Source organism: Topomyia yanbarensis, chromosome 1 (genome assembly GCF_030247195.1).
Source record: "Topomyia yanbarensis strain Yona2022 chromosome 1, ASM3024719v1, whole genome shotgun sequence".
Taxonomy (NCBI): Eukaryota; Metazoa; Arthropoda; class Insecta; order Diptera; family Culicidae; genus Topomyia; species Topomyia yanbarensis.
Genome location: NC_080670.1, coordinates 202,935,951 through 202,952,901, shown reverse-complemented (window position 1 = coordinate 202,952,901; position 16,951 = coordinate 202,935,951). Strand labels below are relative to the sequence as shown.

At 41.6% G+C, this 16,951-nt stretch overlaps 4 protein-coding genes across 4 annotated transcripts; 2 read left to right on the top strand and 2 right to left on the bottom strand.

The window, feature by feature from the left end:
• Positions 1-1,158: 1,158 nt before the first annotated feature.
• On the top strand, positions 1,159-1,827 carry LOC131676169 (uncharacterized). Its single transcript, XM_058955289.1, has one exon. The coding sequence runs from the start codon at positions 1,159-1,161 to the stop codon at positions 1,825-1,827; it is 669 nt and encodes a 222-aa protein (XP_058811272.1).
• An 8,438-nt stretch (positions 1,828-10,265) lies between these two features.
• LOC131688631 (zinc finger protein 69 homolog) lies at positions 10,266-11,863 on the bottom strand. The gene is made up of 2 exons (XM_058973036.1): positions 10,868-11,863; positions 10,266-10,811 (listed from the first exon to the last, which is right to left on the bottom strand). The coding sequence occupies exons 1-2, from the start codon at positions 11,752-11,754 to the stop codon at positions 10,658-10,660; spliced, it is 1,041 nt and encodes a 346-aa protein (XP_058829019.1). The 5' UTR covers positions 11,755-11,863; the 3' UTR covers positions 10,266-10,657.
• A 186-nt stretch (positions 11,864-12,049) lies between these two features.
• On the top strand, positions 12,050-13,536 carry LOC131688623 (zinc finger protein interacting with ribonucleoprotein K-like). Its single transcript, XM_058973007.1, has 3 exons — positions 12,050-12,264; positions 12,343-13,121; positions 13,186-13,536. Exons 1-3 carry the CDS (start codon positions 12,091-12,093, stop codon positions 13,412-13,414), a joined length of 1,182 nt encoding a protein of 393 aa, XP_058828990.1. The 5' UTR covers positions 12,050-12,090; the 3' UTR covers positions 13,415-13,536.
• On the bottom strand, positions 13,458-14,751 carry LOC131688638 (mitotic checkpoint protein BUB3). Its single transcript, XM_058973049.1, has 2 exons — positions 14,414-14,751; positions 13,458-14,347 (listed from the first exon to the last, which is right to left on the bottom strand). The coding sequence occupies exons 1-2, from the start codon at positions 14,606-14,608 to the stop codon at positions 13,559-13,561; spliced, it is 984 nt and encodes a 327-aa protein (XP_058829032.1). The 5' UTR covers positions 14,609-14,751; the 3' UTR covers positions 13,458-13,558.
• Between the last annotated feature and the right edge of the window lie 2,200 nt (positions 14,752-16,951).

The window sequence follows — 16,951 nt, the reverse complement described above, 5'->3', positions numbered from 1 at the left end:
AGAAATTTTCTATTGAATTGAAGCTTATTTATAAGGAAAAAAAATCTGGATTGATTTTTTTACTGTCTAATTAGCCATTTTTCTCGAATGAAAAGATGATTTAATCATGACAAATGACAAAAATTTTTAAATGATGGCAAATTTCCCTCCGAATCGCTGCAATTTCTAGTGGATCTCGTGGCCATACTCGTACTCTAAGGGTGAGTCGTACAAATCGATAATTGTTCGGATTGGCCAGTGTCCCGTTTACAATACAGCAATAAACTGCTCAACTCCGTCTCACCAGTATCTGGTACCGCCTTAGCGCCAGATAGACGCCAAATCTAAAACGTAAACACTACTTGTTTCCCAAAGCAAAACAACTGGTCAAGGGTGAGATCGTTCGCGATAAAATAATCGAACATCTACCCTAAGTGCAAACACCATTTTCTGTTCTGTTTCGTTAGCAGACGAGTGTCGCGCGCTCTATGAAAGGCATCCGCGAGGTAATTTTATTAATGCGGCCATCGAATATGGTTCGCAGCTTCAATTAATTGCTATAGGTGCATGGCGTGCCAGCCAATACATAGTAGAAGTGAGAGCCAATAATTTGTGAATAGCTTGCGGGCGAAACAAGCTCGGTAGGGATATAGGCTTACTTATAGCCGATGACCGATGGTGACCATTTACGGCTGCTGCGACGTCCAAACAGAGCTAGCCGAAGGTTTTGCACTAATTGAACATGTCGAGCATAATTGTTAAATAGCTCAATTTCACACGCCGATTGATTTGGGCTTGTTTTTGTGTGTTTAATTCACACATTGATGTCTTAGACAAGGGCCAATGGACTGTACCCTGAATTGTTTTCCAATCATACGAGATAGTTACTGTGAATGCTTCTTTAAATTGTTTGTTAATTTTCCACTTTCCGGAAACATCTCTTTTTTCACGCTTGATTGCGCAATACCATGCCGCATGGATAACAAAACATAAAAATAAAACGGCAACAGTGCACCGGAAAATTTGTAAACACGTGCTCTCTGGAAAAAGTTTCGCGAACGCACTTTCAAACAAAACAAAAAATGGATACCGAACATTCAGCTGACATTTCTAAAGGTTAATTTGCAACACTGAAAAATAATTTATTTTAATTTTCATCCTTTCACAGCCAGCCAAGAAATGACCCAGCTACAGACACTACTGGAAGAGCAAACTGCCAATCTCCAGACAATTAGAACCGAATATGAACATAACCTCAAACATTTCTACTCAATGAAAGCAAAGGAATACGTTCTAGGGCTGCACATTGAAACCTGGAAGCAACTGTGCCAAAAGCAGGACGCAGAACTGGTCGCCCAGCAGAGGGAAGCTGCTGCAACTCGAACTGAAATTTGGAACGAACGGGAAGCATTCTGCACCGTTTCGTCACAGTTCGCAAATGATTTCTCACTTGACAATACGTTAGCTGCTTTGCAGCGTGTTGACCACGTGGGCGATACTCCTGCTGAACCGGCGCATTGTGATCCGAATAAACCTGATGCGGTAGCAAGTCCGCATTCTTCCAAAATGGAAGAAATCGAACAGGAAATTCAGCGGCTGAGGGAAAAGGAAGCAGAATTGAATCGGATGGAGCAGGAGATGGTACCGGACGAGGAAACTATTCGACTGCTGCAGGAGGCTGTTAATAAATCGGCTATTAACTTAGAGGAACTGGAAGCGGGTATCCAAACGTTGGACGACAATGAGCTTCCGAGTCAGGACGATGAAGTTCGTAGGGTTAAGTCGATCTTAAAGAGACCATCCTTTGTTGTACCGGATGTCGATCGGAAGCAAGTTCGGTTTGAATAAATGAAAATTTAAAAACAGTTTTCCTTGGTTAAGTGGATTGATATATAGGGGTTTGGAAAGCCGTATCATTGCAGAACTTTTATCCTTGCCGCACTGCGGTTACAACCAGGATATGAGACACGCTCTAACCCACCCACTGAGAAAATTTTTGGCAGAGACCACTCTGCTAGATTTCTTCAGTCTTGGTTTGGCAGCCCTGTTAGATTTCTGCGCGTATCCTGTCGGGTTAGCTGAGCTAGGGCGAACTCGGTTTCGCTCGCGTTTTCTGGAAAATTTTGACACGAATCGAGCAAAACCCTGGCATAACTCGGACATAAACTGTGCAAAGATCCTGACAATTCTTACCTTGTAGAATTTAGCACGAATCGAGCAAAACATCTGACAAAGATGTGGCAGGAAGCGTGCAGAGATCTTGGCCGTACAGTTCTGGCTGGATTCTGGATAAAAGTGAGCAGCATCCTAGGGGCAGATCACTCTAAGAATGTATAACAAATTTGCATCAAATTAGAATAAATGCATTTAATTTCCATTTTTGCATCAGCTTTGCACTCCCTCGCAGAAAAGTTTGTTTAACAAACGTCCTACACTGATCCACTTTGTTCGACGTTTTGTTAAATGTAGGGCTAGTTTTTCTGTAGGGTTTTGACGTCTTACACGCAACGCAAACAACATTGCACGCAACGCAAAAACATTGCACGCAACGCAAAATACATTATGAATTTCAATTTTGATGGAAATAAATGCATTTAATTTCGCTGATTTTTAAAAATGCATCACAAGTGATCTGCCCCTAGGCAGCATCCGTTTGTTTAACCGCTTCTGTCACAAATCGCGCTCGCAGAAACTCTGCCAGCATCAATTTCGCTTTGCTCAACTTTTGCTAACTTTCTGCTTGCCACGCTGACCGGGCAGTCACCGTGGCGTGAGATTTTGACATCCAGTAGTTGTTCAGTTCAAAGCATCGCCCAACTAGCGAACACCATGCTAGCGAAAAAATATTCTTGAAATTTGTTAAATTTATCTGAGTATGGTCCGATATTGTTAGGATCTCTGAAGTTAAAACATCCACTGAAATTGACAGAACTTTCCTTAAATCCATGGGACGTTCCTAAAATTCTCTGTCATTACGATCTATTTATATTATTACGAAAAACGGGGTTTTCCGTTAACTTATATGGAATTATATACTGAGAAACGATTTTTTAGAGTGGTCCTACTGGAGCTGTAGAACAGGGTTTGCGGAGGGGCTCACTGTCAGAATCACTCAACACAATTGCAGACGAGACGAGAAGTGTTACCCAGTAAAATACTGCCTAAGGCCAATTTTAGCGGTCCATGATTCTGATTGTGTTAATTGTACGGTTCAGATATGCGGGTGTAGGGATTTTACGATCGCGTGGCAATGAGCGTTCGCGCTTGAGACCATGTTGATCTGATTATAAGCTAAATCATCTGAGTGTTTTTGTGTTGGCAAAATCTTGGGCGTGGTTGGGCTTATATTATCGCGATTGCATGTTCACCTTTGTGTATTATGGCTAGGGGCTCGAGCACTTGTATGTTAACGTGTTCGATCACGTGGGCATTCGTACGTCGCGTGTGCTAACGTGTAACTTCGCGTGTATAAAGTCGATTTTATAACCGCATGACAATTCGCATATGTGCGTTCTTGAATGAGCGCGCGGACCGTGACTCTGATACTTCTAGTGTACGGTTCAGATGCTATAAGAGAGTGTATTACCCTATATCTCTAGATTTACCGGTCATGTCACAATGGAACGTGTCTAGTGGAAATATCCGTCATGATCATACAAACACGTAGGTTTGCATATTCAAGCGAGAGATTCTAATATCTTTAGTTTTGCATATTATTTTTAGGGTGATGCAAATAAAGGTTTGTACCGAGGTTTGGGGCTTCCATATGCGCGCGCCAGCCTTTACACAAACCCGCTTTTGTAAATTCGTAGGTTCTAACAGATTTACTTAATCACCAGAGTGTTTCTATGTAGGCGAGATCGTGGGATGAGCACCTATAAGAATGATTATGCCAATTTTACTAAACGGATTTACACCAAAAGCTATAGCACTCCGAGTCCGCACGCGAATCCCGAGCCCAATCGGACACGATCAAGGGGCCTAGCAATGCGATGAAAGTCAGAAAAAAACCTTCCCGCGAGAAATCACCGGGAATCTGATACGCACTCCCACGCCAAATAGATCAGGAATGCATGAAACGACGACACTCGGTGCCATTTCGAAGAGAATCTTTCCCCTGAAAAGAGCTCCTGCGAAACCGAGGAAATCACCGAAAAAAGTTCGGCTATACCTTCTCCAATCTTTCTCCGGAATAAAAACTCCCAAATAAAAAACCTGCCAAAAAACTTCACCTCCAAACCCAAGATCTAAAAGCTGTCCAAGCCCGAAAAAGTCTATTCCAAAAAAACGTTATCCCCTTAGGAACGAAACCGGTTCCCGGTGCCTCACACAGACTAGACATTTGACATGAAAAATACGAATTCGACCTTGAAATCCCAGATGATAATCAAAGCCCCCCCCCCCACGAACCTCCTTTGCCTTACGGCCATGGCCATGGCTGAGCCCTAACTAGACACTTTATACACTTGCAAACTTGCGGAGACAAAAACAGTAAAACTAACAACCATGAATATTTACTGGCATCACGGAAGATCCCATAAGCTTTGTACTTTTTGACGTAGGACTACGTCTTTGTTTTCGATATGGGGGTGCACTCTGCAAATTCTACAAAAATGGTATGTAACGAAAAGTGGTCCAATTTTAAACGCATATAATTCAGCCATCTCACGATAAATTTTCAAATTTTTTGCGCAAATCGCCCCGAAATATTTCTAAGAATGGATTCCAATAGATAAACCCAAAGATTTTTGATATCATAGCATTAAAAAATTAAATAATATACAACCTTGTCAAAATATCGCGCATTAACACACAGAAGATAGCGCTTCCCAAGCCCTGTACGACGGATTGGTGTACCTAGCGCGCAACGCTTCTATGAATGACGTCATCATCGACTATCTAAAGAACGGACTTGACCAGACACGCTCAGTTCACTGTTGAACGGCTGGCGAAGTAGATCACTGCGCTGTGTTTTTTACAGCCAGTGTAGCTGAGCTAGAAGTCCGTTACACTGGCTATGGAGGGACGCTACCCTGTGTCGTCCAACAGGCGACCGCTCCAACTGCTTCCTAAATGCCGCTGTATTGTTGCCAGTAAATTTTTGGTTTAACTAGCACGTGTATTTGCTATTTGCGCTTGAAATTAAGTAATGTAGTGGTAGTAATAAGCTTCCCATTTTGGTTTAAACGCAAGGACAGTTTTTAAAACAGGATTTGATTAATTAGTTTAGCTCATCTAAGCAATTTTATCAATTCTGTAATTTAAAAGGAATTTTACGGAACTTGGTGAATTTGGCCCCACTTGCAACTGGTATAATCAATCTGCACAAAGTGTTGCATAACGCAGGGCTGTTTTTGGAACAAAATGTGTTATCATTCAGCCCTTCGCTATGCAAAATCACGATATTATGACAGATGGGCTAAGCGCGGCCGTTCCTTTCAATCGGGAAAGGTAGCGTAGAATTTTGGTGAAACGCGCTAATAGTGACGTGATGGTACTAGTTGTCTCTTTCGCTCTACCCATCATCATCAGCGTTGACTCATTTTGCATTGTACGCTTGGGTTCAATGTTTGTGGCGAATGTGTTGGTAGGTAGGGGAACTGGCGGTAAAATGAACACGTTAAGCAAAGTCACTATTTTCTAACTAATAAGTGAATGAGATATTACAATCACCTTATGTTTCTTGTTAGACATGTTTTGTACATATCTGGTAAAAATACTTCGTCATAAACACATTTTTTCAAACATGATTCTTGATTTCTAAACATGTCCAAAAATGAGACATGTTTATAGCGAGTGGGTAAAATGAACATGTGGCGGTGGTAAAATGAACAGCTTCTGGTGACCTGCAAAATGTCCTGTATGTATGCAATGCGCAGCGTTGGATAGCATTTTCCGATCAATGCTAATATCCCAACAAATCATGAGCGTTGCATACACACAGGGCATTTTGCAGGCAAAAAAAATTGTCACGGAAGAATTGAATTTTCATGACGTAATATTAACCATTTTACAATCCTGTGGCATCGAAACACATCTACAAACTTGGGGTTATCCATGGGTGTTTGAACTTTTAGGATCTGTTTGAGAGCAACTAGAAAGCTTGTTCTATACATGAGATGCGATTATATTGTCTAAAATTTGATTTTTCTTCACCGGTCCGGGGGTTTTTTTCCCACACACTAAGTACTAAGAAAATAAATATTTTACATTAAGTAGTATAGTCCTACGTGCAAGTTAGTTCGTGCAACCCCATAGGGCTGCCCCTTGTAGTTTTTATTTCCCCTCACAACACCCCCCCCCCCCCCATGCTCGGTTGGCTGCATTTTTTGACACTCCGCTAGTGTGTGTATAGTGTCTGTAGCCCTAACTACGAACACCCTAGAGCACGCACCCTTAGACGACTACCACAGATCATCTGGTCTATTGTTATCTTTGGGAGCCCAGGCTTGATACGCCCCACACACTCAACCCGGCTCGGCAATTTCCCAACAGCTGTGTAGTCAGCAAATTTAAAAACTGATGTCTCAGTAAAGTGAGAATTCATTGCTGATTTTCGGTGAAATTTTTTCCGAGACTCAGCTATGAAACGTCACTTTTACTGAGATCTCAGCAAAAAAGTTGTTTGCTGAGTTTTCAGCTGTTGAGATTTCGGCAAAAGATGGAAAAAGCTGGAATTCGGCAGAAAAAATTAAGTGTGCAAGTTTAAAGAATCTCAATACCATGTCTCATCGTCATAGCCCTCAGTGTACTCTACTCATATTTTAATATTCTACGAATACGTCAAATACGAGTTCCAACAATTTAATATATCGTTCGCAAACTAAGCCTTGATCTTCCCACTTTAAAATTGCGAACTACTTTGTCCACCTGTACGTTCCTGTAGCGCCAGTCAGTCGATACACCATTCCATTTTTTCCTTGCTCTTCCATTCATATTTTCGACGCAAGGAAAGATTTTCTACAAGAGATATTTCATCACAACTATTTTTCGAAAAATATCATGCAGATTTTTTTCTATTCACAATATTAAATTTAAGCATTGCAGACAAATTCACTTCCATTTTTTCAACCACCAATAATCACTGATAAAAAAGATTAAACGATTTTTGAACTGACCTTTTTTCACCAAAAAATACCACTAGGACAACAGCAAATTACTCACTTTAATAAAAATTAATCTATTTTTGCACTAGAACACGGATATAACGCGCGAACCCATACGAACAGGAAAGTTACCGAACCTAAACAAACTAAACTCGCGACGCGATGATGCTAAACACGATCGGACATGCGTACAGAGTTGCACGTCGTTGGTTGCACTGCACATCGCTTGAGTGGACAACGAAATCACTCATATCTTCGGCGTCTGCCCGGTCAAACCATTCGGAATTTGATTCGGAATCCTGAATGGAGTCATTATGGATTCCAAATCAAATGCAACAACCGATTCTGAGTCGGAATCGGTTGTTGCATTTGATTTGGAATCCATGATGACTCCATTCAGAAATCCGAACCGGTTCCGGAATGAGTTTAACTGGGTGCCCGCTATGGATTCTTTACTGCGGTACGGGTACCGCGTTATGAACATATTGTACGTTTCATTGGAAATGCGCCTTTCAATCATTTTGACGCAAGGAATTGAATTGGCGCGTTTGGTAATAAATGCTAAGAAACATCGAAAAATATGAATTACTTAAGTTTAAAATGTGCTTATTTGCTACGTTAACTATTTGTCGCTAAAGCACTAATAATTCTAAAGTTTCAGGTCACCGTATATTTTGTCATTCATAAGAAAAAAGCACGAACAAAATTGACCTACTCCCGTTAAAAAAGAAACGGTTCCGAATTATTTCGTGAGGAAAACAAAAAAACAAACCAAAATCCTTTGGCGGTACATTGCATTGCATCTGTGGTTGAAAATGAGCTGTCAGAAATCTTAATGTTTCTTCTTAATCCCTCGTCGCGATCGCCTACAGGACCATTGCTGGAATGGTTATCTGCACCATTCTAGTAAAGGATAGCGAATGCTATAAGCGGAAAACACTAATAAATGACTCGATGGCCTAATGGCAGCAAGAATGGGATTTAGTGGACAAAGGTAGATTGGACATACAGACTCATACCGGTTCTCTCGATTCGGGTAAACAATGCAGTGAGAACATCGGTTTGGACACGAGGCGGCACTCTTCTGCTCGAAGTTTGTGAATATCGAGGAGACATCGAAGCATGTGGGGTTCGTTCGCCCTAGCCCTAGTTTAGAGAGAGAGAGAGAGAGAGAGACCTTCGCTTAACGTGGAGAATATCGTTGGAGAGATAAGTAGAGAAGAGGAATCACATGGAACGCCGTAAACAGATAAATCACACTGGTTCTGTTGGAGCAACAAGAGAAAGTGAACAAACGAGCAGCAAGTTAGCTACACCAACCAGCCAGAGGATATACGTAGTCTAAGGTTGGCTCAAAATACAGCAAGGGTCATTATGACGAGAAGATACTCAGGCTTCCGAACATCAGTTCGTTTTGACCAGTCCCGACGATGGTGACCGCTCGCTCGTGATTCTTGTGACCAGGTAGGTATAGGTAGGAGCCAGCCATGAAAACGTCCGAACCAATACCAGTCGAAGGCCACAGGCCCAGCGCCATCCCGTACAGTTCCTGACCTGTTAGAGCTGAAATTAGACGTGTTAGTGCTACTTACAGATTTCGTTTAACCTTCTTGAGGTGTTAACTTTTTGTAACGAATAAGGTGTTGAAAATGTGTCTTAAAACTGAGTACGAAATCGGGGTCAATATGACCAGCTAACACCTTATTCGTAGTTTTTTTTTGTACAGCCCTTCAGGAATGAGCGAAAAATTTGAACTCTATTGAAAATAGTTGCTCTCCATGAAAGAGGAAAAGTCAAGAAATTCTAAACTTCTAGGTGCAAAACTTAAAAAGTTATCGCATTTTGAAAGTTCATTTAGGGTCATATTGAACCCAACACCTAAAGAAGGTTAATTGGTAGTGTTCCCCCTTGAAAAACTCGCTTGCCGCTGCTCATTTCTTCCGGCATTTCAACGTCGTCGATCGATCGTCTCATAGAATCGAGATCTCTGTCATCGAGTACCCTTTTTCCTTCGGAACTGGTATATGAGACGTTCGTGGAACTCTACTGGCGACCGACTATCTGAAGCGAAAAAAAAATAAAATTATATTACCTAATCTTATAATCAACAAAGGCTGCCTGCCGATTCTAATGCAGAAACGCTAATGATGTGACCATCAAGAATACGTCAGACAACCTTAATTAACGCTCTTCGATACCAGTTCGGCCTTACAAAAACGTAACGCAGGTTGCGGCGTGAAAACTGCCGAATAGGGGTTGAAGTTTGAAGCAACATCTGATGTTGCCTCAAATGTACGTGAAGACTGACTTGGATACTCCATCGAGCCTAGCTTGCATACCTTACATAACTAGATTCACTGTTCTCCATTCCACCGACTTTAAAATCCTGAAAAAAGGATTATATCAGAATCCTAAACAAGTTTGCGATAGAATCCTGAGAAGCATGTCATCAGAATCCTAGGAGAATACTAGTAATTTTTTGACTAGGGAGTTAAGAAAACATTCAAAAACAATTTCAAACGCTATTGGAGGTTAACACCCTCTTTTTGTGCACAACTGTACCCTACGAAACTGATGACATTTTTGGTTTCGACAGTACATTACACCGGTATAGTCGGTGCTACACTCATTCAAATTTGGGTGTAATGAGTCTTTCTTTTTTTGCACTGCACCCATGTAGCACCAGGGAAAACGGGGAAAACCGAAATTACTTTCTAGTGTTTGGCGGTCACCATGGTAATCAAGGGTTGTCATACCGCATAATCAAATCAACAAATACTGTCATTTATTGATCACCTCTTAATGCTGCTACAGATTTCTTTTCCTTGACCAAACTGGATATTGTGAACAGAATAAAGAAAAAACCCACTTGAACTCCCAAATAGGACTGAGCACTGCCGAAAAAGGACTACCGGTCGGTCTTGGGATACCTACCTACCGCCAGCACGCATTGTTGATCCTTGACATTTTCAACGTGAGATCGCATGAGCTGCATCAGGATGCTTGCTGTGCACGCATGCATAAATTTATGTACATAAAAATCGGGCGCACAGATCATGTGATGCGTTTCAAGTCGACTTGAGTCGAAAGCGGCGATGTGATGAAGGTGGAGAAAAAACGACTAAGTTATGGTAAAGTACATGAAACAAGTACATTCGATTCAAATCCCATTTATTTTGGATAGTATTGTGGTGAACAGCAGTAGAAATCAGTTTATCGAACAACAAAATTAGCCTTTCATCCCGTGATGGTAGTAAGGATCATGTTATTGATCAGTAAGAATCTACTGATACTTTTCACCTCTGAAATTTCGTTACAATTACAGTGATTATTCGATAGTTTGATTAAAACACTAGAAAGTCGTTTCAGTAATTCGAATGTAATCTCGTAACTACAAGCAAGACAGGCAAATTATCTTTTTCGAATGAACTCAGTTCTTTTGGAGCCAACAGTTACCAACAGTTTAATGAATTCAGTGAAATAAAATGAGTGCTTCTGCTTACCTCAGATAGAAGATTGCACAGATTTTTTGGACTTAATGTACCTTAAATATATATTCTCTAACATTAGCTTCAGCTACTATCCTGACAATCTTCCGTAGGTTTCTTTGAACATTTTCTCTTGTGTGCGCTTATATTACCTCTAGCTGTAAACCGACGACCACAGTACTCACAGCTATATTTCTGAACCCCGGTATGAAGAGCCTCATGATCCTTAAGGTACTGCCTAAAACAGAAGTTAGTCAGTTCAAACAAAAAATAACGAATCCAATCTTAACTTACCGATAGAAACTCTTCCCGCAAATAGGACACGGTACCTTCAACGGGTTACTATCCGCGTGAGTCTTCATATGCCTATCCAGCAAAAACGGTCCCTTAACCATTCGGTGACAGATTTCACATGCCACCGGGTCATAGAAATTCGTATGCCTATAAGTCACGTGTGCTTTCGCGGACGGTTTACTGTAAAACGTTTCCCCACAACCATCCTCGGGGCAGCGGTAAGGTTTCCGGTTATAGTGTCTGTTTACATGAAACTCTCGGGAACTCGTCTGCACCCTTGCTCCACACATCTCACAAATGTAGGTACTGCTTCCTCTCGATTTGCTACCGCTCGTTGGTTTTGGTTGATCCGGATCGGGTTTCTTTCGTGCCGGTTTAATCTGACTTACGTACGTTTTCAGTTTAATCGTCTTTGGTTGGTCTTGTATGCTGAAATGTTCCGTCTTCTGCTGTTTCTGAATTTCGTCCTGTTCTTTTCTGCATTTCAACCGGAATTCAATCAGATCAATTTCCGACTGGTGCCAGGTGATTATTTCCTGACATTTCTCCAGTCTTTCTCGAGTGTCTTCATTGTTCCAAATGGGAGCTTCCACCTTCAGTAAATGGTTGGCGAGTAGGGTGTTGCTCTTGCGGCAGGTTGTTCGAAAGTCGTAAATAATGTTAACCACCTGGAGGCAACTGGTGCAAAGCCAGGTTGTTACGTCCGATTCGGTGATTTCGATCGCAACTGCTTCCAGTGCTTTATCACGTAGGTCCTGCTCGGCCCAAGCGTCGTGGGCGTCCCTCTGCAGCACATTTCGCAAACACAAACGGCACTGACGGATGGTGGTATCATCGATATCGTGCTGTTCGGAGAGTGTTTCTTCGAAATCTTCGGTGGAAGACATCGTAGATGATGGAAGTTTTTAAATTCTGGATTAGATTTTGATATCGGTTTTAGAGAAATTTTATTCGATTTACCGCTTCGGTCGTTTTATAAACATACACAAATCAGCACGCAGCCACTAACGTCGGTGCAGTCAGACAGGCCGGCAACACTGTCACTGACAAAAACAGTCATTAGCTTTATTTACTGACCGCGTAACCGCATATATGTCCCGTGTTCTACGAGATACCCCAACTACATGGGACTAACTTGAGATCACAGGTCAATCAGAAATTTTACGATCAAAGTAAGCAGATTAAAAAAAATACAATCTTGACTGAAAATTTTCACTCGTGCGATGTCGGCGGAACTGACTGGAGAATGTACTCCGGAACTAAGCAAACGACTCTACACAAGGAGGGTTTCGTTGTGTCGGTTGTGCTTACAGGATTACCCAAAAGACCAACTGGTAGAGATTTTCGGACGAGGATCTGACTGGAAGCGACGAATTTTTTCAGCGGTCGGAATCAAGGTGAACTGAATTTATGATCAAGTAAATTTTCTACCGTTCTACGCCTAATTGTCTCACGTGTACCAACTCCGTTTATAGCCTCACCGGAAAGACCATTCGACACGACTGTGCCGCAATTGTCAGACGATGTTGGACGTGATCATTACCTTTCAGCAGATATGCCAACGAATGAATCAGCTTCTGAGCCTAGAAAGTCGGGCGATGAAAAGTGGCTGGAAGAAAGCCACAGAAGCGATCAAATCTATCAACGAAGCTGTCCAGCGATATCGAAATGACGTTTTAAGCATTGACAATGGTTTAGATAAAATTTCTGAACCTGTTTCTGAGTTCTGTGAGAAAATCAAGAGCGAATCCGAAGCAGAGGAGGAACCCACAGAAAAAACTGACGATCAGATTCAGCTGTTAGTTGAGATGGAAATTAAAGAGGAAAAACCTCATTACGAAGACTATCAGCAGCACCAATCTGAGGAGTCCTCTGAGGACTCAGAAGAAAAACCAAAGAAACAAACTGGTCGCAAAGGTCGCCGGAAAAGGTCGAACCATTCAAAGTCAAACGATAAAGTTATGTGTGATACTTGCGGACAGTTAATTTCGCAGGTTTGTCTGGAAGGGCACCTGAATCGTCATTTAGGAATAAAACCGTTTGTCTGTGAGATTGAAGGCTGCGGACGTCGATTGCATTCAAAATACAGCTTGCAGCAGCATCGTCACCTACATAAATCCATCATGCGCTACTACGACTGCCCGGACTGTGGCAAGCGGATCAAAGGAACCAGCAGTTGGCTACGACACAAGAAGATGCACACGGAAGAACCAAAGTTTGCCTGTGAGGTCTGCGGAAAGAAGTTCCGACGAAAGTAGCTACTTATTTAAGATAGTTTTTCAAAAGCGATTTTTAATACAACACATTTTTTCACTTAGGACCAACCTGAAACTTCACGCCGTGGTACACACGGGAGTAGCTTTGTACCCGTGTGAAATTTGTGGCAAATACTTCACCGTCAAGCACAATCTAGGTGCTCATTACAAAACGCATAAGAAGAAAGGAACGAACTCGCGAACAACGCAACCTCAACTGGAAACCAACTTGAATCGATTACCACTAACTGAGGAGCAAAACCAGCTTCCATACGAATCGTTGGACCAGTGAAATTATCCTACTTTTAGATCTAATTTTTTTACAAAAAAAACAATTCTAAAATTACCATTAATTACTATTATTGAAGAAGACGAATCTCATAGAGTAATATTCCAAACTAACCCTAAAAGCTTACTTGTTACAAAAAGAAACTGCTCACTTCGGCTTCGTCTCCGCCTCACTCACATACCGAACGTACAGCGTCGGCTCCGGCAGCGGTTCAGGAGGAACTTCAGCCTCGTCCAAATAGGAACACGCAATGGCAAGCGTACTACCATCGTAGCTAAACGCCAGCGAAGATATCGAACTATCGTACAAATGGAACTGACACAGCCGCTTCTTGTTGAAACCATCCCAAATGTTGACGTACCCGTCCGATCCGCCGGTCGCGAATGTGTTGAAAACGTTATGGAAGCTGATCGCATTCACCGGGTAGATTAACTCCATGTTATTTTCCTTCGAACGGTGACATTTAAATGCAAATTTCTTCTTCTGTACCTCCGGATCCATATCAAAATACTCGACGGCTACGCGACCCTCAATGGAACTCATCACGTATCCTTCCTTATTCGGGAAGCATCGAATTGCTCGTGTTTGAAATTTCAATGACGATTCCCGCCTCGTCAAATACTGTCCCATGTTGCGCAGATCCCACACCAGTACCTTTCGCTCCGAGGTCGCCACCACTAGCTTTTCGTCGATACAGCTCATCGAGTAAACTTTTCCATTACTTTGTTCGTACTTTCCGACGCAGTCTTTGTCGCGAATGTCCCACATCTTGATGGTTTTATCCCAGCTCCCGGTCAGAATTCCATTCACTTTAGACGAATACTCCACACACTTGACACCGGCGTCGTGACTCCCGAGAATACTTTCGGCGTGTGTGTTCAGATCATACAATTTGACGAGATTGTCTAGTCCAGCGCTGACCGTTCGGACGGAATCCTAACAAGAACAAAAAAAATCACTTCAACATCGACAAATCTAGAAAAACAGTAACAAAATACTTACGTGAAAAGCGCAATCCAACACCGGTGCATCGTGGTAGTACTTCTGTCTCAGCGTATTGTTTACAACATCGTAAAGCCGAACGCTGGAGTCCCAGCTCGATACCAGCAGGAACTGGTTGGTATTGGGGGAAAATTTTACCGACGAAATTATATCGCTGGGGGCGTTCTGAACCTGCGTCTCCGGTTTGCGTTCCATTGGTGATTACTTTTTCGAGCCGTTCAATATTTGCTGGAGTATAACTTTCTGCTCAAATTATTATATTTTATCAAGAAACTTTTTGCATTAATTCGCTGGACGCTTGTTTCGTTACTTTTCGCAGCTTTCAGTTTAAGGTTATGAGAAATTTTCAAATCGATCTGTCAGCTTTGAGAAAGCGATGTATTTCAAAAATGAGCTGCGTACTTCGATGAAAAAAAAACATCGAATATCGCTCTGACTTATTCGCTTTGCAGCAAAGGGTTAGGATGCTTATGGTTCGACTCAAAACTCGTCGAATGTAAAAGTTCATTCGAAATCGTTGGAGTGAAAAAGTGTTTTGGATCAGATGACAGACAGACTTTTTAGAGTTCAATTGGTCGGCGTTAAGTCAGACCGGACTAAATGACAAAATATTGATTTCGAGAAAAACGGGTTCAAAGTTTGAATCGCAGCATCGTCTACGTTATAATTGGAAATTATTTTTTGCAATAATTTTTGTTTATGGTTACATTTTTCAAATCTGACAAAAAGTCGAATGTAGCTGAAGAAATTCTTTATCAGGTGTTATCGTTATCTCCTTTTTTATGTTTTGCGACTTAGTCCGGTCTGACTGAACACCGACCAATTAGAAATCCTATTTTCACCGAAATTCAAAGATTCTTCTGGGCGAAAAGCATAAATGGCCACCAGCAAACCGAAAACTGGTTTTCAGCGAAAACCGGTTTTCATCCAGTGAAGAAATTGGCCGTAAGTGTCGACGGAAAGTGACATTGCGATCAGCTACAAATAGAATACGAGTGTTCTAAAACGATAGAAAAATATGAAATTTAGAAGAGCCGGTTATAAGGCGAAGTGAAATCGTAAGCAAGAAGAAAAAAATCAGCGAGCGAAATTAAATTAAGGAGAAGGAGAATAAATTACCAGCATTTTTTATATAATAATTAAGCTTGAGCTTGTGCGACCTCCCCTGGCTGCTACTCTGTTGTCAATCTGGACACACGGAATCAGTAGATAATTATGTTTGGGAGTAACGAAACATTCCTTCAATGTACAACTCCTGGTAATCCTAGTGTTTTTATTGATCAATACCTTCGCCGGCCAGGACCGAACGTAGATCGCGGAAGGAAAGGGAAGGAATGTTATTTTGATACTTGCTTTTGCTAGGGGCCGTATATACTACTGTGCACTCCCCAAGTAGCATTTCTAGTTTTATAGCACACTACAAGTGCATTCTAAGTTTTAAGAAGGGCTTGAAGAGTGCCATAAAACCTCAATTGTTATCAGGGTCCACAAGTATCACGGGAAATTGGATTCTACTTCTTCATTACCTACACCAGAGCGGTGACTCCACTATCTGAACTAGATATTGATCCATCAACTTATGGATCGGGCACCAACGGCGTTACTTCCCTTCCGAAGGAAGACGTGACCACAGATTTTTTCACTTCAGAAAAACCTCACCTCGGCTGGGATTGAACCCAAACCAACCGGAATGAGTGGCGGTCGCGTTTGTCACTCAAATACCGGCGCCGTCGCCAGCATTTTTTACATAATATTTAAACAGAAAAGGTGAAAATTATGTTTAGTGAATACGTGAATCAAGGAAGAAATTAAAAATTAATTATATTATTGTTCAAAGTCAATAATATAATAACAATAATAATTATAATATGACAAACTGTAACACGATTCCAGAAAAAAACGATTGAAGGCAAGAAATCCTACCTAATCCACGATTAACATGGCTTCACGCCTGGATGCTGAGCGGTGACTAACCTGCCGAGTTTAGCATCCTCCATAACAGGGAGTATGGAAGGTCGCGCTCAAACTGATATTATTTACTCCAAAAGATCCGCTGTTTTTCATATAACTTGTGATAAAATGAAGAAATTTGTAATCAACGATAGTTTTTGCGGCTGTTTCGATCATAAATTTCGGATCGAGATATAATGATTGTCATTGGAGATTGCCAGGTACTTATTTTTAAATCAGGATTAGCGTTGGGGGCTACTTGGGACCGTTTACGTTTCTGGCTTACTTCAATGACGTGTGTTTAGTGCTGATTTTTCCTCGCCTATCCTGCACAGATGATTTCGTTTCATCCGCTAAATTCATGATTCACGATTTTCCCAACAACATCATGTAGCCTTCGCCGATGGCTATGAACCACTGTGTGTGTGTGCAAATCTGAAGAAAAGAGCTCGGTGATCGAATTCTCATGAAAGACTTTTTGGCTGAGCTATGCCTGCCTGACTCCAGAAATTATTTACTGCCGTAGCTCTACCTGCCAGAACCTAGAACTTTCGAAGCTGTCGAAAATCTGGAGAGAATCGATTAAGA

What these genes read in the sequence shown, in the direction of transcription:
- LOC131676169 (XM_058955289.1), top strand. Translation starts at nt 1,159, where the DNA reads ATGACCCAGCTACAGACACTACTGGAAGAGCAAACTGCCAATCTCCAG.
- LOC131688631 (XM_058973036.1), bottom strand. Translation starts at nt 11,754, where the DNA reads ATGTCTTCCACCGAAGATTTCGAAGAAACACTCTCCGAACAGCACGAT. An exon ending in TGCGGGAAGAGTTTCTATCG is followed by an intron (nt 10,812 to 10,867) that starts GTAAGTTAAGAT and finishes CTTCTGTTTTAG; the next exon opens with GCAGTACCTTAAGGATCATG.
- LOC131688623 (XM_058973007.1), top strand. Translation starts at nt 12,091, where the DNA reads ATGTCGGCGGAACTGACTGGAGAATGTACTCCGGAACTAAGCAAACGA. An exon ending in TTTCAGCGGTCGGAATCAAG is followed by an intron (nt 12,265 to 12,342) that starts GTGAACTGAATT and finishes CTCCGTTTATAG; the next exon opens with CCTCACCGGAAAGACCATTC. An exon ending in GGAAAGAAGTTCCGACGAAA is followed by an intron (nt 13,122 to 13,185) that starts GTAGCTACTTAT and finishes TTTTTCACTTAG; the next exon opens with GACCAACCTGAAACTTCACG.
- LOC131688638 (XM_058973049.1), bottom strand. Translation starts at nt 14,608, where the DNA reads ATGGAACGCAAACCGGAGACGCAGGTTCAGAACGCCCCCAGCGATATA. An exon ending in TGTTGGATTGCGCTTTTCAC is followed by an intron (nt 14,348 to 14,413) that starts GTAAGTATTTTG and finishes TGTTCTTGTTAG; the next exon opens with GATTCCGTCCGAACGGTCAG.